Source organism: Mustela nivalis (genome assembly GCF_964662115.1).
Source record: "Mustela nivalis genome assembly, chromosome: X".
Classification (NCBI taxonomy): Eukaryota; Metazoa; Chordata; class Mammalia; order Carnivora; family Mustelidae; genus Mustela; species Mustela nivalis.
Genome location: NC_139040.1, coordinates 36,153,258 through 36,179,626, shown reverse-complemented (window position 1 = coordinate 36,179,626; position 26,369 = coordinate 36,153,258). Strand labels below are relative to the sequence as shown.

The following is a 26,369-nucleotide window of genomic DNA, read 5'->3' as shown; positions in this document are numbered from 1 at the left end:
TGGCAATATTTTTTTTACATTTTTGTTTTCGATTTTGATTTTCTATTTCAAGTTTATGCTTGACTTGATTATTTCCTTGACTCTGCTTTTGTGGGATGATGTTGAAGATGATGACTATGAAAACAAACATGACAAATAAGCATTACAGCAAGCATGACAAAAAGGCCAGATTTCTGGTCTGAACCCATCTGAGTAGAATCGGGGGTCACAGCTGTGTCTCCATGACTCCAAACAAGTTTGGCTGGATAGTCTCTGAACTGAGAGAGCTGGTATCATGGAGACACAATGGTGTTCATGAGGAACTCATTCCCCTGCATGCAGAGGGTGTGGGCCTCCGTAAATGAAGTTAGCGTGCACAGTTAGGAGAAGAGCACTCACCGTCTTGGTCGTTACCTGAGTCAGCTGGAGACTTGCTCCGGCGCATAGGGCCGGGGCTCTTAGCTGAACTCTTCTGAGGTGTTGGAGATGCCTTTGGGCCCGCTGTGGCCGATGGGTTTCCCTTCATGACTCGGCATTCTGGTAGAAAAGAACAGACGGTGCAGTAAAGCCAGGGGAGAAATGAGCCTTTGGCATATTACCAACTTCTAGAAACTAGAATAACCAGCATGGGCCAAAGTACCCAATGGTTCAGGACTACGAGGTGGTCCTCATTGTTGGTAGGAATGATGGCCCTGAGCGAGGAGGCATGGGAGAAACTTTCAGAATTCATCTGGGCCAAGCCAGGTGTTTAAATCCCTGGATTATGGAAACAAGGGAAGAAGTTGAAAAGCAGGTTGGGTGGGTTATTAAATAGTCAACTCGATCATTTGTGGGCACCCAGGCCACGTCTTAGAATAGCACCTGTTGACATAATGAATTAATTTCCTTGAAGAAGAGATTGACAGCTCTGAGGCTGCAGCCACACAGATGAAACATTCATGAGTGATTTAAAGGAAGAAGAGGGAGTTGCCATTTACTGTTTATTACATGCCATCTATTGTAATAGGCATATTAGGGATGTCATGTCACTTTATAACTAGGCACTAACACCACTACCACCATGCATTTGCAGATCTTTTTTGATTTTCAATGTGCATGATCATAAATCCCTGTGTTGGTTTAATAAATCAAAGATTCAGCAGTGACTCTGTCGCTCAGAGCTTATAGGAAGCTCTTGGGTGTATAGGGACATCTGCCAAATGTTTCTGCTACTTGCCTCAACTTCAGTCTGCCATGCTTGGGGTACCTTTCCTATGCAGGTCACTCAGAGTCCCTACTGTGGTAATTTGGGGACACTGATCGTGCTAATGCATTAGGAGAATTATCATACTTGCTTTGCTGATGAGACTGTAAAGAGTGTAAGCCTCTTGCTTAGGGCCACGAAGCAAGGAAACAGCAGAACTAGGACTAGCAACCAAGTCTCCTAAGTCCCAATCTAGTGTTCTTTACAGTGTAGTTTTTCCAGCCTTGTGCCATGATGCTCAACATGGAACCACACGGCTAGGTAGAGGGCAGTCTTTTCTTTGGACACTTCCTTGTCACTTCCTACTTGAAGATATATTGAAATATCAATTACCCACAAAGATTAGGGAATCCTTTCTGACAAACTGAGTTTTTGCGGGGAAACTAAGTTAAGTAGAAAGCTCATTTTTGTTTGTTTTACTTCTTGTTTTGGTTGATGAACTTCAGGGATCACTGTCCAGAGCTGCAGATATAAAAGGTATAGGAAATGGGAAATATCCTGGGATTTGTTTTATGGCTATTTGTCTCTTCTCAAAGTGAACACAGCAGAAATGCCACCTCGGTCAGGGTCCTTGTCACTCAAGCTGTTGGTAAAGTCTATATTAATACAATTCAGTTTGTTTTTCTCACATGTTACCTTCATAATTGGGAAGATGTTTTGGATGTGTCTTCCCATCAGGATCATATCCTAACCTTGTTGCTGTATGAGCTAATTCACCATTAACTTCCACATGGAACTTGGACTCAAGCAAAGGGAGGTGGGCAGATGTTTACCTCCTTCCTGAGATTAACAGCCTCTGGAATCTTGAGTCACAAAGCAGGGGGAATGGGGCAGCAAGCCAGAAAGCAGGAAGAGGGGAAAGATTTGACACTAAGAACACAGTGGAAAATCTTTCTAAAATGGAACCATCGATATGAGCCAAGTCACTGGAGGATGTTGACTAGAAAAAAGTTATACATATAATATCCAAGTTCTGACTCCAAATGTTCCTTCCCATAGTTTGATTGCACCTGTCAGCCCATGTGACACAATATATGGTTTGAGAAATATGGTCACTATTGGGGCTGAGAGTGAGTTTTATTGAGTTTGGAGGCCGGGAATCTGGGACATTTAGTCAACATTTCACTTAGTGACTCATGTAGCCCAACATACAGGAGAATGAATAACAATATTTGCCCTTGAGGGTCTGTGCATGAATGTTCTTTGGGCCATATGAACCCATGGAAATACTAAGGGATAGAAGGAGGGTGAACAATGGAGCAACAAAGTCCAGTGGTTGTGCTTACCATTTTCATCCAGAGAAAAGTCATCCTGAGCATAGCGAAACTTTTCAGGACCACAGGCAATAAACACATCGTCATCACCAAAGAAATCATGGAGACAGGTTACCTGTGGAGAGAGCAGAGACATTGGATTTATATGTATAATCGTGTGACAATAAACTTAATATCATTTTGGTGGGGCGGGGTGGGGGAGAAGCTTCACATCTGGGCCATCATATTAAGCCCCAGGGATCTTCATTTTTCAAACTACCAGGCTCACGGTCTCCATTATAACCCCCAGTGAATAAAGATACAGAGGAATGCTATTGTCTTTCCATGTTTCATATGTGGTAGTCTTGTTTCCACTGCCTTAAGAATAACTTCAAGACTAGGGTGCCTGGGTGGCTCAGTCATTTAAGCATCTGATTCTTGGTTTCGGCTCTGGTCATGATCTCAGGTTCATGAGATTGAACCCCAAATCGGGCTCCATGTTGGGCACTGGGCCTGTTTAAGATTCTCTCTCCCTCTCCCTCTGTCCTTCCCCACTCATGTGTCTCCACTGAAGAAGAAAAACAACAACAACAAAAATTTCAAGACCATGTCCAAAGGGAATGTCTCTGTTTTTGAATAAAGGTTCACAAGTATCTGGACCTGCAAATGTTACTTTTCTCAGAGCTTCAAAGACAAAGCTCCTAGCCCAACTCTGGGGCCAAAGGTGTAAGCCAAGTCAGATGAGAAAGTTCTTCTGAGCCACATAGACAGACCCTCTGGCTGTCCAAAATGTGGAAGTTCCTCTCTTCATCTCCATGAGTTTTGAAAGAAGGGTACCATTTCCTTACTGATTCGGACCCAGGAAATTGGAATTTTGCTAAAAATAGATCAAGAACATGGATGTGGCCCAGAACACCATTCCTCCCTCAAGAACAATTGGGAAAGCTGCCCTGACCACTTAAAAATTAATCAAGAGCAATGAGTCACCATAGGTTTGAGGCTCTGCTGGTAAAGCCATGTTCCCAGGATCCTTCCTGCCCTCTAGTGCCCTATGCATTGCTGCTTCTCCACAACAGAGTGATAGTCTCCCTAACCCGTTTTCTGTACAAAGAAATGAGGGTCCCTGGGAAAGTATGCTCCTCCCTGCAGTTTCTCCACTTCTCAGCTTCCTAATTACATCTGATAATTAGTCCAGCACACCAGGGAAATCCCAGGAGAAACCATAGAGTCAAAACATTCTTATCCCAATCCTTAACTTAAAAGTGTTCAAAGCTCCTAATTGTTCTAAGCTACCCATTCAAGCTGCCAGCAATGGCTTTCCAAAGGCACAGTGCTCACAAACTAATAACAGCTTTCTCGGGGCAGAGAGCAATATTTCACATTTGAAAAGATGTTTATATTAGTAACATCATCCCCCACCCAGGGTCTATTCTATCCTTGCCCACCCAGCCAAGATGATTGCAAGATTTACACAAAGTGAGAGATGCTTAGATTATCCCCATTATCTCAGCCTCCCAATCATCCAGGAGATGCCAAGATAAGGGAGGGAGACTTGGAGGATTGCCAGTGTTGCTACCATTAAGCCTCTTCCCAGCCCTGAGTCCTGACCTCATCAAACAGGCCAACATCCCTCTTCAACCCACTTGTCCCTCACCCATTCATCCTGTGATCACATAATGACAATTAAGAGCTACCACTAACTGAATATTTATTCTGTGACAGGCAGTCTGCTAAGTACTTCCAAATCTTTCATCTCATTTTACTCCCACCCCAAATTCTAGAGGTTGATATTATTGTCATCGCTGTCTCACAGATGAGAAAACTGAGGCCCAGAGACAATACATGGATGACTCAGGTGGAAAGTAATGAAGCTGAACAAAAGCAGATCCATCCAACTCCAAAGACTGTGCTTTGGGCCATGCAGTAATACAAAGTACTCATGCATATTTCAGGCACTGGGGAGACACAGATGTGTAAGCCTCAGTCCATGACTTCATGGAGTTCACAGTCTGATGGAGTGAGATACTCAACAGAGTGCCATGAATGCTAGGATGTAGCATCTCAATGTAGTGTCATGGATACTAGGGTAGGAGTATCTGTAGGTACCGTGGGAACTTCTTAGTACCATATCCAAACGACACAGTTATTGACTGGCACTGTTAGTTCAGTCAGCATCCTCCAAATTGCCCTGGTGGCAAAGCCAATGACAGAAGTTACATGGCTTTGCACCCTGCTGCCGACTCCAGCTGATATCTTGGACCTTGGCTCAAGAAAATCTGAAGCCCCTAATTCTGATACATTGTGTGTCTCCAAACTGTTTACCGCCTGGTGCCTCCTTGACCCTGAAGATCTCTGCAAAGTCCCCGTGCTCAAGGTTGGCCCTGGACCTGACTTAAGTTTTAGTTATGGGTTTAGGGAAACCTCATCCTTGAGTATCCCTCTGGTAGTAGCCTCCAGGAAGTAGCACTTTGTTTCAAGACCTGCCTATATTCTTATGAGTATTCCCCTCATCCTTCCCAAGTTTCCTGAATCTAACAATCAAGTTTATCCCTTTTTCTATATCTCTCCATGGTTCCTGGTGGAGTGCTTATCACATAGTGAGAATTTAGCAAGGACTGTTTTTGCCTCAACCAAATGTAAAGAAAATAAGAGGCAGACTTTGTAAGGACATACAAAGGCAAAAAATGTTGGAACAAAAAAGAAATTTTTTGTTGGCAGACAACAGGAGCTAACATTGAAAGGTTTTGAAAGGTAACACTAATACACAAATTTAGGAATAAGAAAGGAATAATGATTATACATTCAGAAGTTCTTCTTTGCAGAAATATGCTAATTAGCTTGAAAATTTAGATGAAATGAATGATTTTAAAGGAAAATGTAAATAATGAGAGTGACTCCAGAAGAACTAGAAAAAATTTCAACCAACACCTAGCCATGAAAAGAATTGAGCAAACGCTTCAAAAGTCCACCCTGCCCCAAAAAGGCACCAGAACATTCATTTTGGAGGTGTTTGTGGAAATTCCTTCCCAAGAAGAAAATCCAAAAGCTCAAAAAGCAGTATTGCAGTGACATGCCATGATATCCTACTGTAAGACAACAAAGCCCTCACAGATTGCTCTGGGCATTGCTGTTACCATGACCCACCCTCCTTAAACCCCAAGCCTTTTTGCCCCCACCCAGGCTCTGGGAAAAGCCTTTGGATAACCCCTCCTTTGGAGAGATTCTAAGAAAGGCAAAGCCCCCTATGCTTCTGACAAACTCATAATGGTGTGGCTGGCTTCTAAAACATGTATTTTGCAATCCAGCTGTTCAGCATCAGGTTTCTTGTGTGATCCCTCCCTACATTTTACCGGCTCCCAAATGTAGACAAGTTCACAGTGTGCCTGTGAATACCCAGCTTTTCCAAAGGCCTTGGATGCTGAGACACAACAGCTCGCCCTGCCTTTGTTACAAAGTTGAGGAAATAGAAGGCTCTCCATCCTAAATATGAGGAACCCAAAACACAAAGAGTCAAAGTGGCCCAAGGGTACAGAGATGGCTCATGGCAGAGTCGAGACTAGTGCTCAGGCTGTCTTGAGTCAATTCAGGACAAAGCAATTCAATTGCCTGAGAGGGGGTGCTTTTCCTAAAGCCCTGATGTCAAATGCTTACACAGAGCCTAAAACAGGAGAGCCCCTTTGTCCTAATCAGTGCTGGATACTCAATAGAACACTTTACTAGATAGAAAAGAGAAAGCATCTATATGTACTGTATGAGTCTACAGACAAGGAGATTCCCTTTTTAAATTTTTATTTATTTGTCAGAGAGAGAGAGAGAGAGAGAATGGCAGACAGAGAAAGAAGCAGGTTCCACACTGAGCAGGGAGCCAGATGAAGGACTCAATCCCAGGACCCTAGGATCATGATCTGAGCTGAAGGCAGATGCTCAACTGACTGAGCCACCCAAGGGTCCCAAGATAAGAAGATTCCTATTCAGTGCTGTAACTGGCAACCGAGTATGTGGCAGGGAAGGATGACAAGGAGAAAAAGGAGGATAAGGAGAAGAATGGAGTGTAAGAAATAATTTCCAAATGAAACTCACACTCACACCTGCTTTGTAAAATTCCATGGAGGTAAGGTGACAGAAAGTCCAGCTTCACTTACGTGGCAAATGAAAAATTTTGCAACTGAGTTTTTTGAGATAACATTTCTGTCATGAGGTGGCAAAAGAAGTGGTAAATCTAATAATCATTATGATACCACTTACAGCATCCTCAGAAATCAAGGGTCTTTGTGACATCAGCTTTTGCATGAGTCACACCTGCGTTTTTAAGTCAGGGACAAGAACAAAAAAGCATGATGCCTGTATTTGTAATTAATCAACTGTCAGCACAAAATCGATAAAATCAACCCATACTAACATGGAACCATTAATTCAAGTGTTCTTCATTTAAAGAAAAAAAAGAAAGAAAGACTGGCAGGCATATTAGCTGCAAAAGACAAATTCACTCTGTAACTCAATTTTCAGCTTGATTAGACTCTCCACATATCCAGATGCTGGCAGTTAGTTCTGAAAGACAAATTTATTTATTTTGAGGTTGGGGTGTGGGACAGAGGGAGAGAGGGAGAAAGAGAATCTTAAGCAGACTCTCCACTGAGCACAGAACCAAACACAGGACTCAATTTCATGATCCAGAGATCACGACCCTGAGCTTACCACCTGAGCTGAAACCAAGAGTTGGACACCTTAACTGGCTGAGCCATCCGGGTGCCCCCGGAAGTTAGGTCTTCTAGAGTAGATTCTCTATTTCATGATCTAAGTATGCAGCAAGAAATGCTATCTCAGGAAGTAAGGTCTTATATATGTATGCAACTCACTTTCAACATGCCAAATATTTTCACTGAAAGTTCAAGTCCACTAATATTCATTCATGAAGTTCTTACTATGGCAAAGAACTCTGTGAGAGATACACACATGGACAATAAAAGTACCCTGCTTTTGGAGTCACCAGCATAATAAGCAAGTCAGAACCACACAAATAATTGGAATATGAGGTAGGCTGTTAGCCCTATTACAGAGACATGAAGATCAAGGGGAGCAAAGAAGACAAAGAAAACAATTCTAATCATGAGAAGTGGGAAAGAAGGTGACAGAGGAGAAGATTCCAAAGAATCTGAGTCTTGAGGAATGTGTAGAATACAGGTGGATGGAGATAGGAGTAAAGGATATTCTAGGTAACTTCATCAAGGCAGGAACTGGTCTTTTCTCAATAGCCCTAGAAAAGAAGACCTGCATCTCATCAGCTACGGTCCCAGAGATTTTAACTCTCCAAAGCACAAGTGCCTGGACCCATCCACCAGCCTTGCAAACAAAGCATACAGTTGCCTACTGGTGAGATGCAGAGTGAAGGGAAGAGCAGAGAGTGCCTATGGGAAGAGGTGTGGCCTCAGTGGTGAAGAAGAGGGAATCTTGCGGCAAGGAAGACAAACCACACTGATTCTCCAGTCTTGCCAACAGTGTGCCCAGTGTATGGAGAGAGTGGCTGGCAAGCTTTGCAAAATGAGTTAATGAAAGATTCAGTAAACATTACAGATGCAGCTTTTTCTAAAAGTTACCACCATTCTTATTCTGGAACATTTCCTGTCTGCAGCCCTGGTGGGGCTCCAGAGGTTGGCATAGGGTTGGCTTGGTGAGCTGAGACAATGTTTCTGAGACCACGGTGGCTTTCTTATCAACGTTGTTTTCCTATAGTTATCTTGAAGTCTTACTTGTGGTTTCTCATGACAGCATTTTTGCCTTGGTAAACAGCTCCTTGGTTCTGCAGGACCTCCATTGGCACAGATATATTTATTCAATGCCTTGAACTTCCCTAAAATCTCTGGTGACAAAATAACAATGCCACTTGCATTTGTAAAATATTTTTACCATTTTCAAATTACCTCTATATTTATAGTATCTTATTTTCTCTTCCACACTTCCAGTTCTCCCCTTGACCCAATCCGACCAGGCTTCCATCTCCCTCACTCTACAAGGCTGCTCTTGTCAAAGTCAACAATGATTTCCATGTTGTCAGAGCCCACAGTCACATCTCTGGATTCATCTTACTCAACCTCCTAGCAATACCGGGCATAAGTTGAGCAAGTCCTCATCCTTAAATACTTACCTCTCTCCACTTCTGTGATCCCACAGCATTCTGGGTTTTCTCCCACCTCAACCACCTTTGCTGGATTCTCTTTTTCTTCCAGACTGCTCCATTTTTGAAAGCCCCAGTACTCAGTTCTCAGATATCCTTTCTTCTTTTTCTTCCCCTCTCTTCTTTATTTCCGTTTATTTACTAGGTCATCATGTCCAGCCCCCAAGGCTTTACATACTATCTATATACTGATGACTCACACATTAATATCGCTAGGCCCTTCTTATCATTGAACTCAAGACTCATATTCAACTGCCTTCTTGAGAGCTCCACTTAACCAAGATGGAGGAATGGACATCCCAAATTTAAATCTGTCCAAGACTAAACTCATTTCTCCTCCTCCTCTAAATGGTACCACAATTCCTCCAGTTGCCCAAATCTAAAACTTAAAAGTCATTTGTTACTAGTGGTTACATTTCCCCCTCCGTGTTGTCACTGGCCTAGTCCAGCGGGTTAAGTACAATAGCCCCATAACTGGTACAATAGCCAGTACAATAGCCTAGTACAATAGCCTCATAACTGGTGTCTTAGCAGCACATCCTCACAACCCCATACACATACACTCATATGGCTCTCCCTACCATGGCCAAGACTGTACTTCACAATTTTATTTTGCTCTTATTTTTTAAAAGATTATTTATTGGGACATCTGGGTGGCTCAGTTGGTTAAGAGACTGACTTTGGCTCAGGTCATGATCCCAGCATCCTGGGATCGAGTCCCACATCGAGCTCCTTGTTCAGCATGGAGCCTGCTTCTCCTTCTGCCTCTGTCTGCCATTCTGTCTGCCTGTGCTCCTCTCTCTCTCTCTCTCTCTGACAAACAAATTTAAAATATTTTTTAAAAAAGATTATTTGGGGCGCCTGGGTGGCTCAGTGGGTTAAAGCCTATGCCTTTGGCTCAGGTCGTGATCCCAGGGTCCTGGGGTCGAGCCCCACATGGGGCTCTCTGCTCAGCGGGGAGCCTGCTTCCTCCTCTCTCTCTGCCTGCCTCTCTGCCTACTTGTGATCTGTCAAATAAATTAAAAAAAAAACTTTTAAAAAATTCATTTTAAAAAGATTATTTATTTATTTATTTGACACAGAGTGAGAGAGAGAGAGAGAGAGAGAGACAGCGAGAGAGGGAACACAAGCAGGGAGAGTGGGAGAGGGAGAAGCAGGCAGGCTTCCCCACTGAGGAGGGAGCCCAATGTGGGGTTTGATCCCAGGGTGCTGGGACCATGACCTAAGATGAAGACAGACACTTAAAGACTAAGCCACCCAGGCACCCCTGTACTTCATAATTTTAATCAGTCATATCACTCTTCTGTTTAAAATCCTTCAGCCTGTCCATTTTAGAGAGAATAAACTCTGAGCTTTTGGCCTTGGCTCTACTTTTATACATTTATACCTATACTTTTATACCTATGTCTTATACCAAACATGCTGGCCAGCTCCAGTCAGACTACCTGCTTTCTGCCACTCAAACATATCAAGACCTTTCCTCCTCCTGGGCCTTCACTCTGGAAGCTCCCTGTACCTGGAGAATGGAATATCTTTCAGGATGTTCACAGAGCTAGCTGCCTCTTGACAATCAGATCTAAAGAATCACGTATATAAGTCTGTGCAACCCTCAATTTATGTGCTGTTGTTGCTTAGACTCTTAGTTCTTTTATTTTTTTTAAGATTTTATTTATTTATTTGACAGAGAGAGATCACAAGTAGGCAGAGAGGCAGGCAGAGAGAGAGGAAGGGAAGCAGGCTCCCCGCTGAGCAGAGAGCCCGATGTGGGACTGGACCCCAGGACCCTGGGATCACGACCTGAGCCGAAGGCATAGGCTTTAACCCTTTTATTTCACTCCACAAATTAGTCATTATTGTGTGACTTTATACAGTTAATACTGTTCAGATTTACCTACATATTTACCAGTTTATTTGCTCACCATTCCTTGTTACATATTAGATCATCCCCCAGGGTCATGCCCAAATCCAGCATGTGGTAGGCCCTCCTAGTCTTTCTTTCATGCCTCAACCTCACCTTTATATTTTCCACCTTCTTATCTCTCAGTATTCCATTCTGGAAAAAAAATCTTCATATCTGCCAGTTCACTCTTTCTCTCTTCAGATGTGTTTAATTTGCTGTTTGGCCCACTCACTGAATTCTATTTCATTTTTCCCCAAAATTTGCCTGGTCATACCTGATAATCTCTTTCTTATCCCATTTTGATTACATGTTTTGTTTCTTGAAACAATCCATCTGGAGTTGTTTTATGTCCTCTATCTGATTAATTCTAGTATCTAAAGTCCTTGGGAATCCAAAACTGTTGTTTGAGCTAACTCTCCCTTGTGGTGGCTTGTTTTCTTATATGTTTGATAGATACATTTTTTTTTTTTTTTTTTTATCGTGAGCTCCTATTTGGTTGAACTAGGTCTTGAGGAATATTGAGGGGTCTAGATTTGGGTTGCTTTCCTCCAAAAAAGATGTAAATTTGCTTCTGCCAGGTGCCAAGTGGCACTAACAATATGGGGCCACCTTTCTCAGTAGTGCTTTCCCTCGTGACATGAAGACCATAGATTTGAACTCCATACCTGTGTTAGAACAAGCTTTGTGCTGCAAACTCTCAAGGGAAGGCTGTTCCACTCTGCAGCATTCACACCCAAAGACACAGACCCTAAATTAGTCACTCTCATAATCCATTTCAATAAAAGCTCCTCAAGGAAGCTGATGAGACAAAATGAATGATCCACAAAATGAAACAATTCCTTCACACTACACTCCCTGGTTCCAGTAGTTTATTTGTTTGGTCCTTCCCCCACATTGACTACCTTCTTGGTGATCAGAGATCTTAAAAGGACTTTCTGTGGCCCCTGCACAATTTTTACTTTGCAGGGGTGGCAGCAGCTTTGAGGCTAGTGACCCAAGCTCAGACTCACAGAAATCTGCATTTGGCCAAGCATCATGGTCTGACACACTTTCGTCTTTTACTTTTAGTTTATCTATTATATATAGTCATAGCCAAGGGACTGAATATTTTGCCTTCTCTTATTAGCTTGCACTTCCTTAGAGATGCTTAGGGCAAGGAATGGGGAAAGGACACATAGCTTCCAAGCCTTCTGAGTGTGTCGCTCTCCCTGCCTCTCTGTGTGTTCACCAAGGGAGAAGCTCTCCTAAAATTTTCTTTTTTGTTTTTTTATGGAGGCTTCTTTACACAGGCATGATTGATTACATCATTGGCCATTGGTGATCCATTCAATATCCAGCCCCTCTCCCCTCTCCAGAGATGGGGGCGGGGTGGGACTAAAATTTCCACTACAAATCACTGGGTTGATTCTCTCCTCAACCAGCCCATATCCTTAGGTGGTTTCCCAAAGTCTCCTCATTAACATAAGAAAAGACACATTTGTCACTCATCCCTTAGGATATTTAGGGTATCTAATATTATGTTATATTTAATATCTAAAGTAATTTTTAGGCACTCTTTGAGAGAAACAGGACAAAGACCAAATATATATATTTCTTATAAATAGCATTATCACAACATAAGATCCAGCACTTCCACTTCTAGGTATATACAAAAAAAAAAAAAAATTTAAAGCAGTGAACTGAATAGATCCTTGTATGCCATGTTCATTAGAGCATTATTTACAATAGCCCAAAGGTAGAAACAATCCAAGTGTCCAGCAATGGAGGGATGGATAAACTAAATACTTACAAAGGAATCACACAGTACTCATACAATCCAACCACAAAAGGAATGCCTCTGATACATGTGGCCTGGACCTTGCAAACATTATGCCGAATGAAATAACCCAGACACAAAAGGACAAACACTGTTTGATTCTACTTACATGAGATATCTAGAAGAGACAAAATCATTGAGATGCAAAGTAAACTAGAAGTTCCCAGAAGCTAAGGGAAAGGGTGACTGGGTAGTTATTACTTCATACTTACATAGTTTTTGTCAAGGATGATGAAAAAGTTCTTGAACTGGTGAGTAGTGATTGTTGAACAACACTGTGAGTATAATTCATCCCACTGAATTACACATATAAAATGGTTAAATGGTGAATCTTTGTAATCTATATTTTACCACAATTAAAAACCCTTAGTAATGTAATACACCCAAAAATCCCTGAATGCTTTCTAGTTATATGTATAAAACAATGAGCTGTCAAGCTGCTGCCCCAACTAAAGACAATTTATTAAGCACTTTAGTTGCCCTATGAGTTTTGTCCTATCTCACTCTTTCATCCTTCAAAGCATCTACTTCTTGAAGCCACTGACCATATCTCTGATTTCCTTTGTCTTGCTTAGCTTTAACATGTGACCCATCCCGAGGGCCTTAGGAAACAGTGTCCACTGGATGCTTGTGGGGGGAGAGATGGATATTCTGTTCCCACTGTCTTGCACCACCCTCTGGGAATTCTATGCCCCTCTGCAAGCTGGTCTACCTATTTCTATGTCACGTCACAGTGAGGCTAACTCCCTCTGATCCCCTAGCACTAGACCTGACTTGGCTATTCTTTTCCTCATCTGGTGAAGAGTGACTGGTCCTTAGAAGCTCTTCTCATTGGTCTCTGGAATGTATAATAGCACGTAAAACTTCAGGAATAGATTGAGTTTCTGTCAACAGATTTCGCAGAGCCATTGGAAGGTGACTCTCCTTCCACCTTCCTTCTGGAATTTCCCTGGCAAAACTGAAATCCAGATCTCCGCTGGGCTATCAGTTCTCCAGATGATTCTTTCTGCCTTTAAAAACAACTTATCTCTGAATGGCCAAGGGTCATAATGACCTTTTGTTGTTTTGCATTTGTCAAATGATCTCACCTCCATTACCTCATTTGGTTCATTAGCCCCATTTTTTTTTTAAATTAACGAAGCATGAAAGCCCATCAAGGTTAAATGACTTGCGCAAGACCTCAGGGCTGGTTAGTACAGAGTTGATACTAGGCCTCAGGACTCCTTCTTTCACTCTGACACATGGGTTACCTAAGTTACACAGCAAAAACATTTATTTCCTAGGTGAGGAGACCTGGGTAGGGAAATCCAGTAGGGCACTCTGGGTAGTATGAAAATATCTATGCCCTGGGGAGGGGAGAGCATAGAAGGGGAGATGGGAAGGAGCAAGACTTTCTATTCTATTTTCCAGAAGATGGTTGTGATTTAATAACCTGAGCTAGGCAGTGCCAGCTCCCCTGGAAGCCTGGCAACCCCTCAATGCTCAAGGGTGTTTTTTCCTTAGCTTTTCTTTGCCATTTTCCAAGAGTCTCTGTGTCAGCTCCCACTGGGGGCCTCGTAGGGATGAGAACAGCTGCAGAGGCACTGGAGTTGGGCTGCTGAGTCCATGCCCAGGACCGACACCTGCCCTTCCACAGGGCCCTGGGGACAAGTTGGCTCAGAGAAACAGGGACGAGACAGAACTCCATTCATCAGAGAGAACTGGGGTGGAAAAACCCTGCTTGATCCCTTGGCACCACTAAGCTCTAAGGTTGGCCCTGAGCCCCACACAAGTCCAGATTCTGTTCAGCAGGGTCAATTAAAATAAGAGAGTTTACTTGTAGAGCCCATTGCAGTGATCAGTTGCATTTAACAAGTTATCTGGTGTCTGCTATGCATGAAGTACAGTGGGAATATGGCTTTGGAATTCAGTAGAGAAAGGAAAAGTTTGTTTCAAAAAGGAAGTTAATATCTTATTAGATCCTGGGTGAAATCCTGCCTTTGACTCACTGTGGAATCAGATAATTTGCTTTCTCTCTGGGTCCAAGTTTCTCCTGCTGTTAAGGTGAGGGTGCTGCTCTGGAACCTTTTGAGGTCTGTGACTTTTTTGTGTTACAAGCCCTTTGGAGAATTTGATGAAAGCTATGGATCTTCTCAGAAAAATGCATATATGTAGATAGATAGCTAATTTTTCATATCATTTCAGGGCTTAAATATTTCCCTGAAGCCCATCTATAGATCCTAAGAACCCCTGGACTAGTTGATTTCCAAGGTCTCTTCTAGCTCTGACAGTTTCTGCAACATTCCAAGTTGGACACAGTTAATGAGCAGAGACACCAGGGCCCGAATGCTGGCAGCTGTGGTGGAATCCCAGAGGCTTAACTGTACCCCCCCTTCCCAGGCTTCCTGAGACTCCAGTCCAAGGGAAGCAAAAGGATGTAAGCTCATTCTCTGCAAACTAAGTCCAAGGGAAGCAAAGGGGTGCAAACTGATTTACAGCAAACCAGGGACTGGAGTGTGCATCAGATGGTTGCCTCCCAGGATGCTGGAATTTAGCAAGGATATGAACTTTGTGGGAGAGAGTAGACATAAGAGTCATGGCCTCTAAATGTGCCTCAGTGGTTGGTTGGAGCAAGAACAAGAGCATGGACTACCCAACTGGTAAGGAATATATAGCTCAGTTGCAAATGTTCTAACCTGGTGACTTAGGAGCTGATTCTCAATATGGCTGCCCAGAATGCTAATGGCCATAAACCTACTGCACTCCTTATATAATGTCCCTCCTTTATCAGACTAGATTTTAGTACTAAAAAAGAAAATCAGGGGAGAAGAAAAGAAAGAGATTGGTTGGGTGTCCCAGGCAGGGTCCCAGTAAGAAATCCATGTCACATTCAGAGTGGATAAACCGAGTAGTTTAACAAAGGGAATTGCTTACAAAAGTATGGGAAGGGTACAAAGAAGCCACAGGGGATACAGCAGTATCCCAGGATTAGTAACAGTGGGGTCCATTATCACCCTTATTCCTGAGAGAGAGAGGGGAGGTGGAAGTTACCAGAACCCAGAAAAAGGAGAGAGCATAAAAATGATATGAAAAGAACTCCCTGATTGGAGCTATGACCTTCAGTCAAAAGACGCCCAACAACTTTTTAGGCAAGGGGCCAGGGAATAAATAGCTTAATGTTATTTTTCTCCTCTCTGCCAGTGTTCCCCATGAGCTAAACACAACCGGAATTCAGAAGACAAGGGAGCCTGTTGACATGGGTCAGCTTCCTAGGGCATGGAGCAGGACAGGGCAGGGTAGAAAGTAGAGAGCAAATCTGAAGAGAAAGGCCTGGGGAGGAGATATCTCACTGCAGGCAAGAGAAAGGAACTGTTATCATGGCCTTGAATGTGCCATCCACCCAGTGGGTTCCTGTAACATCTGGGCAAGAATAAATGAAGAGGTGTGAACTGCAATTAAGCAATGATGAAACCATTTTGCATATGTAAAAGCTTTTACATGTTTCATGCTGCTTTCACCTCACTGTCTCATCTGAACTGTAAAATTACCATGTAAGCAAATGGGTGGTTCCAGCCTACTTATGAGGAACCTGAAGCTCAGCCAAGGCAAGGTAATTTGCAAGCTCAAATGTCAATAAAGAGGAAGACAGGGAATAGAACGTGGATTTGGACTCCTGATCTGTGGTTATTTGCACTATGCCCTATGGTCTTTTCTGTGTCATGTTTCAGTCCACAAAGCTGCTCTGACAGGCCTTTATAAGACTCCTACTACTGATAGATGTGAAAATCCACCACAAGGGATACAATGAGGAACAAAACTTCATGGACTGCTTCTTCACATTTTGAAAAAAGGGTCAGTATGATGTGATGGTAAGAAAATAGGCTGAGTTGGAAGATAAATAAGTGGGTACAATATTCTCGCAACTATTATCCAGAGCAGAGATTCCTAGACTCAGTTCTTCCCCCATCCTTTCTCCTTTGTTTCTAGCCTCTGGGTGTCCTACCTCATCAGCTGCGGACTTTAACTGAAGAGGATGCCATAGCTTGACAGTCAGAAACAAATGGAAATGAAGCAGTAAAAGCCCAAGGCAAATAAGAAAACAGAAACGTACCATGCCTTTTGAATTCTATTGCAAAAAATAAAAACGTGTTTTCAAACTTATCCCAATTTGCATGCAAACCAAGAATGAAAACCAGGAGCTGTCTATCCTTAAGTTTGCAATTAAATAAGACTAGAGGAAAATTCTGAGGGTTCAGGGTTCTTAGGAACTACATAGTGCTTAATGGAAGAGCTGAGTCAGGCATTAGATGTGAAAGGACATTGGGGAAGGATGGAATTGTAGATGCCTCTGCCTGCAACCTTAAATTCCTTGTTCTAAGTATAATTAGAAGCCAGTGAATCCTAGAAAGTTCAAGACCAATGAGCTTTCACAATCCATAGATTCCAGAGCAGTTCTCAGCCCCGGGCCATTTTGCCTCCCTCTAACTCCCCTAAAGACATTGGGTAATATCTGGAGACATTTTGGGTTGCCACAACCTGGTGGTGGAGGTATTACTGACATCTGGTGGGTAGAGACCAGACTTGCTGCTAAATGTCTTACAATGCACAGAACAGAGCCACACAACAAAGAACTAAAAAAAGATCTGGGCCAAAACATCAATAGCACCAGGCTGGAGAAACCCTGCTCTAGGGCATCTGTCAACTGTCAAGATGTTACCTTTGCTACAACCATAACATTCTCCACTCCCCAGCTGTAAATATGGTCTCCTTGCTTCCACCTGTGGATGGTAGACTGGCAACTCTCTAGAGCCAGCTCAATGTCAGCAGGCTATTGGGCTAAAGCAGAATTCATCTCATTTCTCAGGATGGTTTATTGTTGTTACCATTGTCCATTGCTATTGAGTTTTTGACCTTTCACCTTACTTTAACCCCACTAAGAAGCTTATTTCCTGGTTCCTAACTGCTTGGCTGGTTAATGACTCACAGCCTTCCTAGACCTCTGGGTTTTGCAAAGCCCTTGGCTCTTCTAGTCCTGGCATCTTTCCCAGGCTCTGAGGTCCAACTTCATCCATGGTTTCAGTACTCAGTACAACACTGCTTTACTCATTCCATTCTGGGACACCAAATGGAGTTTGGGCTGGTAATTACCCTGGACCAGTTGCCTCTTAAATCTGTGTGAGAAAGTTGCCAGTCCCAGGAAGGGAAAGACTCAATGAACTATCAACTAGTATAAGAGGTACTCCTTCTGTGACTGTCAAAAAAAGCTGTAAGAGAAAGATGGAGAAGGTGCTTTCTGATGAAGCATATTTCAGAAGACTTCTGTGTCAGTTGGCTTAAGGAGAGACAGAAAGACATACTACACAATGTTGTTTTTAATCTCATCAAGCATGTACTTTATGTTGGGGGAAAAAAAAAACAATAAACACTGAGGATAAACTGAGACCCCATAGTTGAGATAATGTCTGATTTGGTCCTTTCCCAAGTGTCAGCCTCATATGCATACAGAGGAGTACAAGAAAAGAATTTGGAACAACAACACAAAGTATGAGGCTTATAGCCATGGAGGCAAGTAGGAGTAACTGCTGTATTGCTAACAAACTTTTACTTCTGAATTTTGAGACTCAGGGTGATATTGGTGCAAAGGGACTAGCTCCTTGTCCTGGTTCAGTCACACATTGCTATGTGATCATGCACAAGTCACCCACACTTTATTCCTCTTTTAAATGGAACTCATATTACTATAGCTGTATTTTTTTTTCAACTTGGAACAAAAAAATAGTGCATATAAAAGTGTGTTGAAAAGCATTAGTGTTCTGTGAATGCAAATTATTATAATTATTTTCCAAAAGATCTGTGACCTAAGGGGAAATGGAGGTGGGTAAGGAGGGACCATACAAAGGTGGTAAAGTAAATCGGGTTTTGACAAAGACAAGGACAAAGAGGTAGAGATGCACAGGAGTGAGGGAGAAAGAGCCAGAGATAGAGAGAGAGACAGAGAATCTCATGTGAACTATCTTCATTGTGTTTCATAGCACCCAAGGACTAAAAGGAAAGTCTACTGTTTTTCTCTGTTCCTACAAAACACTTTACTTCTACATCCTGAGCGTAGCTGTACCTATCTCCTTTTATAAAATCTCTACAGCAAAGGACTCCCTAACATGATTTGGTAATGAATTCCAGAATCGATCTTTTAGTCACAAAGTTTTTCTCAATCAATTACTCATTGAACAGCATTCACTGAGTGGTTATGAGAATTTAGCCACTATGGTAACCGTTGGGTAACAAGGAATAAGACACAGCTCTTGTCCTCGAGGAGCTGTCAGTCTGGTGGAAACTCCTTGGTTGAGTTCCTTCTGTCACAGTTTAATTCTTTTCTTGCCTCTGACCTACATTTAATGGTCTGAAAAGTTGACTTTGGGACCTTGTTTACACAAGCTTCTAAACTGCCTCACAGTTCCAAGTTTTGAATCACAGCAGTTGTTTTTTGAGCCTGTTAAGATTGAAAACTTACACAATTAAATTAGTTTCCCTTAAGAATGGGGGAAATAATCCAAGTCCAATATACTGACAACCAGTCCAACTGGTTGCTGGGAAAGGATGAGTTGATTGCCCATTTCTGAAAACTAATTTCTAGATGCTAGAGTATTCATAGCTTAATCTGCATCCTGCCCAAGGTTGTAGGTAATGCCTAGAGATGACTATAACTGAACCCTAAGAAATAAAGCTCTAATAGCAGACATCTACTATCCCTTAACATTTGATAAAGGATGTCTGAGAGCCTTTGATGATCTTTTCAAAGCACTCTCTTCATGTAAACCATCTTTAACATTCCATTTCCACTTTCTTTTAGTTCACCTTCCCATTATGCAAATCACTTTGTTTAATGAGCCAAATTGGTTCAAATGCATCTAAAAGTCAAATACACAAGGAAGTTAGGATGATTCCTGTGAGAAAGAGAGCTTCTCTGGCAACTCTCAAGGAGGCCAGGAGACAAAATCGTTCTCTGAAGACATCCAGGAGGAACAGCTAGTGAAACTTCTATATTCTCCCCCTCCTCACAAAAAGTCCTTTCTTTTTCCCCTCTTAAATCCATTCCACCTCCCACACAGAGAGGCAGGACTAGCGGCAAGTTTAAGCAGGAATGCAAATTGAGGGATGTGTACAGGAAGACAGAAATAGACTGTATAAAATGGCAGCCAGTGTGATCGCCTGGAAGGAGCTCAACTCAAACCTTTCCACTGAGAGCAAAGCAGCCCCTGTTTACAGTCATCCCTTGCATGGGCTGCTGGGTTCAGGAATCAGACTTTCAATGGTTGACAGCAACAGGACAGCCCCTTGGAGGGCTGAGGGTCCACTTCTCACTGTCCCTCTTACTCAAATAAGTGGTAAGATCCACACAGAGGGGACAAGAACCCAATGAAGACCAGGCTTGTTGCAGCTTCCACAAAGCAAACTCCAGCATGGGGTTCGGGAGACAAGCTACGGTCACTTGAATCCCATTTTTTCCACATTTACAGTGGATCAAGGGTCATTTAGTACATGGTTGGAACACAGCATTTGGATGAATTTCATTTTCCAGTCACTAAAGGTTAACCTTTTCAAAAATTCACTTGTACTTTGATTCCAAATTTCGTTCAAGCAAAGATTTGGGGGGAAAAAAGCAGCTAAACATCAACCCCTGACTGTTTGCTATTCCCCTATCAAGGTAGAAAAAAATCATCATGTTATTGCAACATCTTTAGGATCGTGTTTTTGCACCCTCCCAGGCTAGCACAGGACTGGGCATCTAGGAGGTTCACAGAACATTTATTTCTTTTTAGCATGCTAACGAATCGCCATTTTACTGTATTTGTGTGTGTGTGTGTGTGTGTGTGTGTGTGTGTGTGTGTGTGTCTCCAAAGCTGATCTCTCTCTTTCACATACATACAGCTTGAGGTACATCTGTGATTAACCTAATATCTTCAATTTCTTGAAATTGTTTCCTGTTTTGCTTATTATCTCTGTCATTAACAGTTACTGACCTAGGCCCTCATCCGGAACTCAAGGGCAGATGTGCATTCTTCTGGTCATTTTTGTGCTGAGGTTATGCTTTAGCCATCCAACTTCAGCTCAGAGTAGACAAACTACAGCAAGAGGAGAACATGAAGCCAAAAGAAGGGGAAGGGAAGAGAGACAGGGAGAGCCATCTGAAATGCTTGCTGGGCCATAGTTCAGAGAAAACTGCCTCCCTAGACTTGGCTGTCATTCTAGGCCAGGCCTCTGTCAATAACACATTTATTGGCCATCCTGACTTAAGCCTCTGATTTGCCCAATTCAAATATACTTTTTCCAAGAAACAGCTCTCCTAGTCATGGCCCCTGACCATGACAAACAATGCTGTTGAAAGGTCCGAGTGAATGGGGCCGTTTTCTCCAAATGAGTCACCACCACCTGGAAAGTTCTTGGAAAATGGAAGAGGCGCCAGAAGGCTAAAGACAAGAAAATGTTGTCCTACTTTTTGAAAAGGAAAAGAAGTTTATCTCAGAAAATATAAACCAATAATTAACTTGATGCTGATACCCAGAAAAATACTGCAAAAGGACTATTAGAATATTGTTTGTGAGCACTCAGGAGAAATTAGGTTCACTAGACACAAATGCCCAGCTACCTTTTCTTTTGATAAAACATCTAGATATCTGTGGGGGATATAAAAATATAGTTTCAAAAACATATTTTGTGTACTGACTATGCCCTGGGCCAGGGTTAGCAAAATACTTCCTTTCTGAGGCCATGGCAGAACTCATTGACCCCTCACAACACACTAGTGCTGAGTTCCTCCCTGCTGTGCAATCCTTCTCAGTAGGCAGTCACCGTAGTCCAGCCATCCCAGGCTCACTGTCTGGAGATGCAGGTAATACATAAGACCCTTTAAGAATTCATAAAATACTGAAGTATGCTAGTCATTAAAATTCTAGTATATTATAAACACGGGACCCATCAATTCTGTTTCAAAGAGGAGGATATGAGGGTATAATAACACTTCACAGAGAAGGTGACATTAGAAATGGCCTCAAAAATTGGGTCTCAATAGATGAGCATGAGTTCTCCAGGTAAAGGAGCAGAAATGCCATAAAATACAAGGCTGAAGTTTTTGAAGTTAGGTTTTGATTATGCATTTATTGCCAAATTGAAGAACTGGGAGTTTAATGTCAGTGAAATGAATTGTAGCTTTACTTGACTAGCCCTGCCAAACAAAATCAAATGATGTTAAATGACAGAATCAAGATTTTAGAAAGTTTTCTGGGGCACCTGGATGGTTCAGTCGGTAGACCATGTGACTCTTGATCTGGGGTTGTGAGCTCAAGTGCCATGTTGGGTGTAGAGATTACTTGAAAATAAAATCTTTAAAAAAAGCTTTAGTGGGGCGCCTGGGTGGCTCAGTGGGTTGGGCCGCTGCCTTCGGCTCGGGTCATGGTCTCAGGGTCCTGGGATCGAGTCCCGCGTTGGGCTCTCTGCTCGGCGGGGAGCCTGCTTCCCTCTCTCTCTCTCTCTGCCTGCCTCTCCATCTACTTGTGATTTCTCTCTGTCAAATAAATGAATGAAATCTTAAAAAAAAAATGTTTTAGCAAGTTTTTTTTTTGTTTTTTTTGTTTTTTTATAAAGGCAGGACTTATGGGCCAAAAGCAAAGATTTCTAATGTTCCTTTGTGTTCCAGGAGAGAATATATTTAATGCACTTAATAAATGTCAAGTTCCACATTTAGATTTCTGAAAATCAATTATATATGATGGAGCAAGATGAGTATTAACAGCAGCCCTAGGATTTTCGTTGATCCCAAGGCTAATATGAGTCATTAAGGTGTGAGAGTTAATAGTGAGGAATAGAGTGACATAGTGAAAAGATCTCTGGAATGGGAGTTAAGAGACCTGAGTTTAGTTCTATCTATTTCACTAAGTCACTGTGTGACCTCAGCAAGTCACTTTGCCTCTCTAGGCCACACTGCCCTCTGAAGAAATCAGACTCAATTCATGGTTTTCCAACTATACTTTTCAGATCCTTGGGATGCTTCTTGGGCTACCTTGGGGAATAAGAAGAAAGCTGACATGAAGTTTCTATGACCTCCCACCCTCCTTTCCATAAGAGAAACTCCACTTTTAAGTGTTTTAAGAATTAGGATTCTGGCTAAGATTTCATTTGCGAAAGAAATCATTACAGGGGCACCTGTGTGACTCAGTTGATCATGCTTCTGCCTTCACCTTGGGTCATGATCCTGGGGTCCTGGGATTGAACCCCACATTGGGCTCCATGCTCAGGGGGGAGTCTGCTTCTCTCTCTGCCTCTCTCCTTTCTTATGCTCTCCCTCAAATAAAAAAAAAAAAAAGGATTCCATTGCAAAAAATAATATGTTAAAACCATGTAGCTCTAACATTGTAATTTTACAGGACATCGAGAGGAGTTTTATATACAAATTAGTAAAAATTAGTTTCTCTATATGTACTCTGCATTGGTCAGACAACATCTGAACTCCCTTCCACTCTGGGCACCATGTTTTGAGAGGGACATCTACAAAAGAGAGTGCATTTGGAAAGAGATGAGTCAGGATGGGAAAAGCATATATATTGAAGATGATAGAGGTGCTTATCCTGGAAAAGAGAGGATGTGATAAACATATTTAAATATTTGAAGGCTTGTCTTATAGAAAATGATTTACCTTTTTCTGTTTAGCTCTAGAACACTGAGCTGGAATCTAGAATAGGTTTTGACTCAAAGGAACTTTTAATCATGCAGCATTACAAAGTAATGAGCTCACAGTAAGAACAAAAAATGAGGTATAAATTTTGCAAAATAGAAGAAAAAATTATCACCATTTTCAATTAGCAATAATTGTTCCTTGGATAAACCTCATTGGCTGCAATACTGACCCTCACAGGGCTAAATCATTGCTATTCTCATAATGGATGATTGCCTACTCAGAAAATTGCAGAAAATGAACAAAAATCCATGTGCTCCAATAAGATAGTTTAGCAAGATGGCCACATACAAAATCAACATACAAAATAATAGTTTTCTTATACTCTAGCAATAATCAAATTAATATTAAAAATTTAGAGAAAAAAATATTCTATTCATAAGAGCAAGAAAAATTATGAGATATCTAGAAATAAATCTATAAAAAATGTCTTGGACCTAGTTGGTGAAAACTATATAAGTCTTTACTGAAGAAAATAAAAGATATTTTCATTTTCAAAATGTTTTTAAAATGTCATTTCTCCTTAAATGTAGAGATATAATTCAAGGCAGTCCAAATGCCTTGAACTTTCACATATTCTCAGTAGCACTTTTATGAAAATTGACAGTCTGTTTCTAAAGACAAAATATATAAGAATAGTGCATGATATCTTGGGGGGGGGACAGTGGAGATTTACAACATCAGACATCAAAATAAACTATCACATTTAAAACATAGTAGTATTATGCCAAGAATGGTATTATGCCAGGCAGAAATAAATCCATGGAACACAGATCATAGATGAATTGAGAGTCAAAATGACACTTCTAATCAATGGGGAAAGAATTAATTATTTTATACATTGGGATGAGACCTTGCCTATCTCTTTCAAAAAAATATAGATACTTTACTGTAGCTCACAACTAACTCACAAAATAGAGATGAAGATAAAAGGAAAAAATAATAAGAATGTTGGAATAAATAGAGAAGAATGTTTTGATCATCTTCAGGTAAGGAAGGCCTTCTTCAACAAGATTTTGTCTCAGATTCTTTCTCTCTCACCCTTTGCCCCTCCCCACTCGTATACTCATGCATTCCCACTCTCTCTTTAAAATGAATAAATAAAATCTAAAAACAGAAACACAAAAAACAATCATCTGACCCCAAATGTCAACAGTACCAGGGTTGGGAAACCTTGATTTACATGTAGAGATGGAGGCAGAAAGAAATATATCTATTCTTTTTAAAAAAAAAATTATTTATTTGACAGACAGAGATCACAAGTAGGCAGAGAGGCAGGGGGATATAGAGAGGGGGAAGCAGGCTCCCTGCTGAGCAAAAAGCCCCATGCGGGGCTTGATCCCAGGATCCTGGGATCATGACCTGAGCTGAAGGCAGAGGCCTTAACCCACTGAGCCACCCAGGTGTCCTGAAATAAATCTATTCTTAAATAAGTTCACATAATCTCCATTTGTCCACAGTCTGCTTTTGCACCATTTGGAGGTTTTTCTGTGTGGGTCTATACATTGCCACTGCATTCCTTTTTAATAGCTGCATGGTATTCTCTAGTATGGGTATATTATAGTTTTCGAAATAGTCATTTATTGGTGGATAGTTTCATTGCCTCAAATTTTTGCAGTTACATACAATACTATAATAAGCATCTTTGTATATATATCATTAGATTCTTAGAAGGATAATCACTGGGTCTTTGATTATATGTATTTTCTGTTTTGATATATTCTGCCAATTGTTCATACCCAAAAGGCTTTGTAAATGTTTACTCCCATCCACTGTGTTTAAGAGTGTTGTTTTCTTATACTTTCTGTAACATGTTCATGAGTCCTTTAGATTTTTACTAGTCTGATGGGTAAAAATAATATATAATTGCTGCTTTAATTTGCATTGCCCTGAGACTATAAAGATTGAGTGAATGAGAATTTTGGCCATTTTTAATTAATCAGTTAATTACCTGTTTATTTACTTTGCCCATTTTCCTAGTGGATTCTTTGTTCTTTTTAAGAAACGTTGATATGATATATTTTAGAAAGTAATCCTTTGTTGAATATGTGGTCTGTATTCTTTGTCATAAAGAGAAAGGACTTTCACACATTCTCTTTATACTTTTGGATTGCCTGACTCACATAAAAATGATGATAGATGAATAGGTTATGCGTACGCATTTTCATAAGACTCTAAGAAGCAATGAGCTTCATGTCTCTGAGATATTCAGAGTTGAAAGGATCACTTTCTAAAGGGAAATTGTCAATATCTTTAAAAGAGCTAGACTTCAAGGGTGCCTGGATGGCTCAGTTGGTTAAATGTCTGACTCTTGTCAGACGCTCACATCATGATCTCAGGGTTGTGAGATGGAGCCCTACATTGTGTTCCACAGCTCAGCAGGGAACCTTCTAGAGATTCTCCCTCTCCCTCTGCCCCTTCCATTGCTCATGTGCTCTCTCTCTCTCTCTCTCTCTCTCTCTAATAGTAAATAAATCTTTTTAAAAATATCTAGACTTAAAACTCTTTCATTTCAACATATTTTGAAGTTTGGTTTTATTAATTTCACCTAAGCTCCTAAACTGTTATCATAAATCCAATCCTCAGGCCTATTGGGAGCTACCTCCTTGTAAAATGTGAAAAATAAACAAATCCAAATACCCAGATAAGCAAATGACGAAGTTATGTTCCATCAAAGGATCATCTATCCCTTCTTATTTTTTCTAAAACTGTTTTTAAATCATCTGTCTGTTTCATTTACAGTGAAATTTACAGCTATGATAAGCAATGCTAATCCACAGTTTACCCTTATCATAGCTGACTTGTTCTTGTCCCTGAATGAATGATGGCAAACATAAGCATGAAAATGAAATTAGTGATACTCAAGCTAACTGCTCTATCTATGTCTTGAGTTTATGGGATTTGCAATGGTCTCCCTGGAAATCTCTGGGTTTTATGAACAAGAGCTCTTAAAGTTAGCAACTGAGGAGCTGATGCAGAAAAAGTACTCATACACCTCACTTGCCCCTCATTTCTGCATCAAGGACCTGAGTCATAGAGGAGAGGCTTGGGATTCAGTTTAACTCTTATTTTTGCTGCGGACGAACAGAGGTTATTAAGACATTGCATGAATTCTGGGCAATAGATAAAAGGTCAAGAGAAGGGCTGTGGGAAAAGAACAGGGTTTGAAGAGGTTAAATGGGATGGCTGATAAGAGGTGGAGAAAGAATCACTAGTTCTGTTCATAAGAATTCTATTGAATCAAGGCTTGAGTCAAAATTTGTTCACCACACTACCTCTTCTCCATTTCCAGCATCTT

At 41.4% G+C, this 26,369-nt stretch overlaps 1 protein-coding gene across 8 annotated transcripts in view; it reads right to left on the bottom strand.

Moving 5' to 3' along the window:
* DCX (doublecortin) overlaps positions 1 to 26,369 on the bottom strand; it is a 122,963-nt gene that overhangs the window by 32,245 nt on the left and 64,349 nt on the right. For 5 of the 8 annotated variants that reach the window (XM_082716745.1, XM_082716744.1, XM_082716746.1 and 2 more), the window contains exons 4-5: positions 2,509 to 2,611; positions 379 to 516 (exon numbers count right to left, since the gene is read on the bottom strand). In XM_082716745.1, the coding sequence (XP_082572871.1) occupies positions 379 to 516; positions 2,509 to 2,611 (241 nt within the window). The remainder of the gene's footprint in view (positions 1 to 378; positions 517 to 2,508; positions 2,612 to 26,369) is intronic. The other 3 variants (XM_082716747.1, XM_082716748.1, XM_082716751.1) reach the window with 1 other exon arrangement.